At 39.1% G+C, this 2,676-nt stretch overlaps 1 protein-coding gene across 1 annotated transcript; it reads left to right on the top strand.

The window, feature by feature from the left end:
- The first annotated feature begins 890 nt into the window (after positions 1 to 890).
- Positions 891 to 1,856, top strand: LOC134548588 (taste receptor type 2 member 40-like). The gene has a single exon (XM_063393501.1). The coding sequence runs from the start codon at positions 891 to 893 to the stop codon at positions 1,854 to 1,856; it is 966 nt and encodes a 321-aa protein (XP_063249571.1).
- Positions 1,857 to 2,676: the final 820 nt, after the last annotated feature.

Below are 2,676 nucleotides of genomic sequence, written 5' to 3'. Positions count from 1 at the left end.
GAGGCTCGTCCCTGCTCTGGACTGTGCCCATTATAGCATCAGAGAAAGACATGGATGAGGATGGATGCCACGTTTTCAGTCTATAAAGCAGAACAGGTCTAAATTCACTATCAAACTGTGTGGCATGCAGGTGAGGTAGAAGTTGAGACAGTGAAACAGCTGCAGAGGGTGGAGTTTTTAACAGGGTTCTGCCAGGTGGACTGCTCTGCTTGACCAGCCTGTCCTCTGCACATGGGTTACCGTCATCTTTTGATCCCATTTGTGTGACTACATACAAGAAGTGGTCAGCTAAATGTAGCAATAATCCTTGGAAAAATACAGCCTTGTTGTCTTAAGTGCTCCTCTGAAATAGGGCTGGAGGCTGTATAATTTTCTCCTTGTTAAAGTGGTTGCAAGCAATTGGTCTAGTTATAATTTATAAACCTTCAATGCAGCCTGAAAGATGCTAGTAACAATAAAAGATGTCTTTGCTGAGATATAGTGGTGCCTCTGTTGGATTTCATGTTGCATTCATTTTGTGGTGCAATGCTCCACATTGTCGGGTACTGCTGTAACCAGAGAGCCACAGAGCTTTCTGTCACTCTAGATAAGAATAAATAATTGTCTAAATAATTGGACACAAGATGGGTAAGTTGATACAGCTGGCTATTTCACACCCCTAAGGAAAAACATAGGCAAATCTTACACATTTAGAGTTAATTAATAAATCTTTCTGATTTGCACATTCAGGAAGAACATCAATAATTTATCACTGTAATTTCCAGATGTCTTTTTGTTCCTAGATATAAGGTGAGCAGGTAAGAGCTGGGACTAGCCAGATACCATCAGAACAGTTCAGCTTCCTGCACAGCTACAAAAGCTAATCAGGCAGGAGTGACCAAAGCAGCAAGATGCTGCCACCAATTCTTATCATTTCAATGAGCATTGTAGCTGTTGAAGTTGTTCTTGGATCCATTGGAAATGGATTTATTACAACTGTTAATATCATTAACTGGATCAAAAGCAAAAAAACATCTTCTGCTGACATGATCCTGATCTTTCTGAGCACATCAAGATTTATCTTGCAGGTGACGGTCCTGATGCACATCCACAGTCTCTACTTTGCAGATGTGTTAAAGCTGGCTTCAGTGTACAAGGACTTTGGTGCTGTGTGGATGTTTGTAAACCACAGCAGCTTGTGGTTCAGTACGTGGCTCTACGTGCTGTACTGTGTAAAAATAATCAACATCACCCACTGGCTGCTGCTGCAAGTCAAGCGCAGAATAGCTGGGATGGTCCCATGGCTTCTTCTTGGATCGCTGGTGATCTCCTCTATGACTTCTCTTCCTTTACTATGGATTACACCCAGCACTTACCTGTGCAGCTCAACAGGGAACTGCAGAGAAAACAGCACAGCTCATATCACGGACTGGGATAGTTCACATCTCTACTTGCTGCTTCTTTACTTTGTAGGTTGCTTTTTCCCTCTAGTAATCTCCGTGGTGACCTCAGCTCTGTTAATTACTTCTCTGTGGAAACACAGAAAGACAATGCAATGCTATGCAGATACTTTCAGGGATGCTATGATAGATGTTCACCTAACTGCTATTAAATCCATTATTTCTTTCTTAATCCTGTATCTTTCCAGTTTTGTAGCTCAAATTCTATTGATACTGTCGACATCTCAAAGTAAAGATGTTGTGAAAGTTGCAGTATCCTTAGTTGTAGCTGGAGCATATCCTTCCATGCACTCCATTATCCTGATCATAGTCAATTCAAAACTGAAAATGACATTTAGAAAGCTTTTCCTGCATTTTAAGTGCCAATTGGAAGATAAACCTCCAAGCCCCAGGCTTGAGAGGAACACTCTCCAGTAATAGATCTGAAATCAAGACACACATGTATTGTTTCACTCTCTTTTTTTCTTAAATGATAACTTTCATCTTCTATAGTTTTTTGTGACTAGTCCTCCTTAACATTTCAGAGCATCTGAAATAATGTGCATTTTTGCCTTACTTGTGAACCACTTTAGCTCCTTCCATCCTCCTTAATATAGAATGAGAATAAAAATGTACTGGATGAAAAAAATGTACTTAAATAAGAAATCAGTTTCAGGTTGTGTTGTAATTTCAGATTATTCAGTTTAAGACTGAAAGTTTTATGGCCTGTTTGAATAGAAGAACGTGGGGACTAACCCAGACAAGAATGTACAGAAATCACAAATCTCAGCTCTCGGATAAAGGACTTTTCATCTGAGAAGGTTAAAATTTAACTGGAAACATATTATGCAAGTCATAACTGGTGTTACATGGAAAAAGACTGTGCTTTTTAACTGGAAAAACCACCTGGATGATAACCTGAGGGAAAATTAAGATTTGGAAGCCTACAGCCGATTAATATCATCAAATAGCATTCTGAATGAAGTTTATTTGTGATAGGATTCTGGTATGTCTGTAACAATGTAGTGATTAAATACCTATTGAAAAATGGATACTTTTGTTTGAAATATATGTTATGCTTATTGGTTTGGTTTTCTTGAAAGTGGATTACCAAAATGGGGATTACAATGTAAAGTGATGTAGGCACATAAAACTACCTGTAGAAAATCTCACTCTTGTTGGGTTGGCCATTCTGATCATAGACTTGCCTTTATTGTCATGATTTGCTATTGCTGTAAGCAGCTGGGAATTGCTTCTA

This window comes from Prinia subflava, chromosome 3 (assembly GCF_021018805.1).
Source record: "Prinia subflava isolate CZ2003 ecotype Zambia chromosome 3, Cam_Psub_1.2, whole genome shotgun sequence".
NCBI lineage: Eukaryota > Metazoa > Chordata > Aves > Passeriformes > Cisticolidae > Prinia > Prinia subflava.
This window is presented reverse-complemented; position numbering and strand designations above follow the sequence as displayed.

Coding starts and splice junctions, on each gene's coding strand:
- LOC134548588 (XM_063393501.1), top strand. CDS start 891: ATGCTGCCACCAATTCTTATCATTTCAATGAGCATTGTAGCTGTTGAA.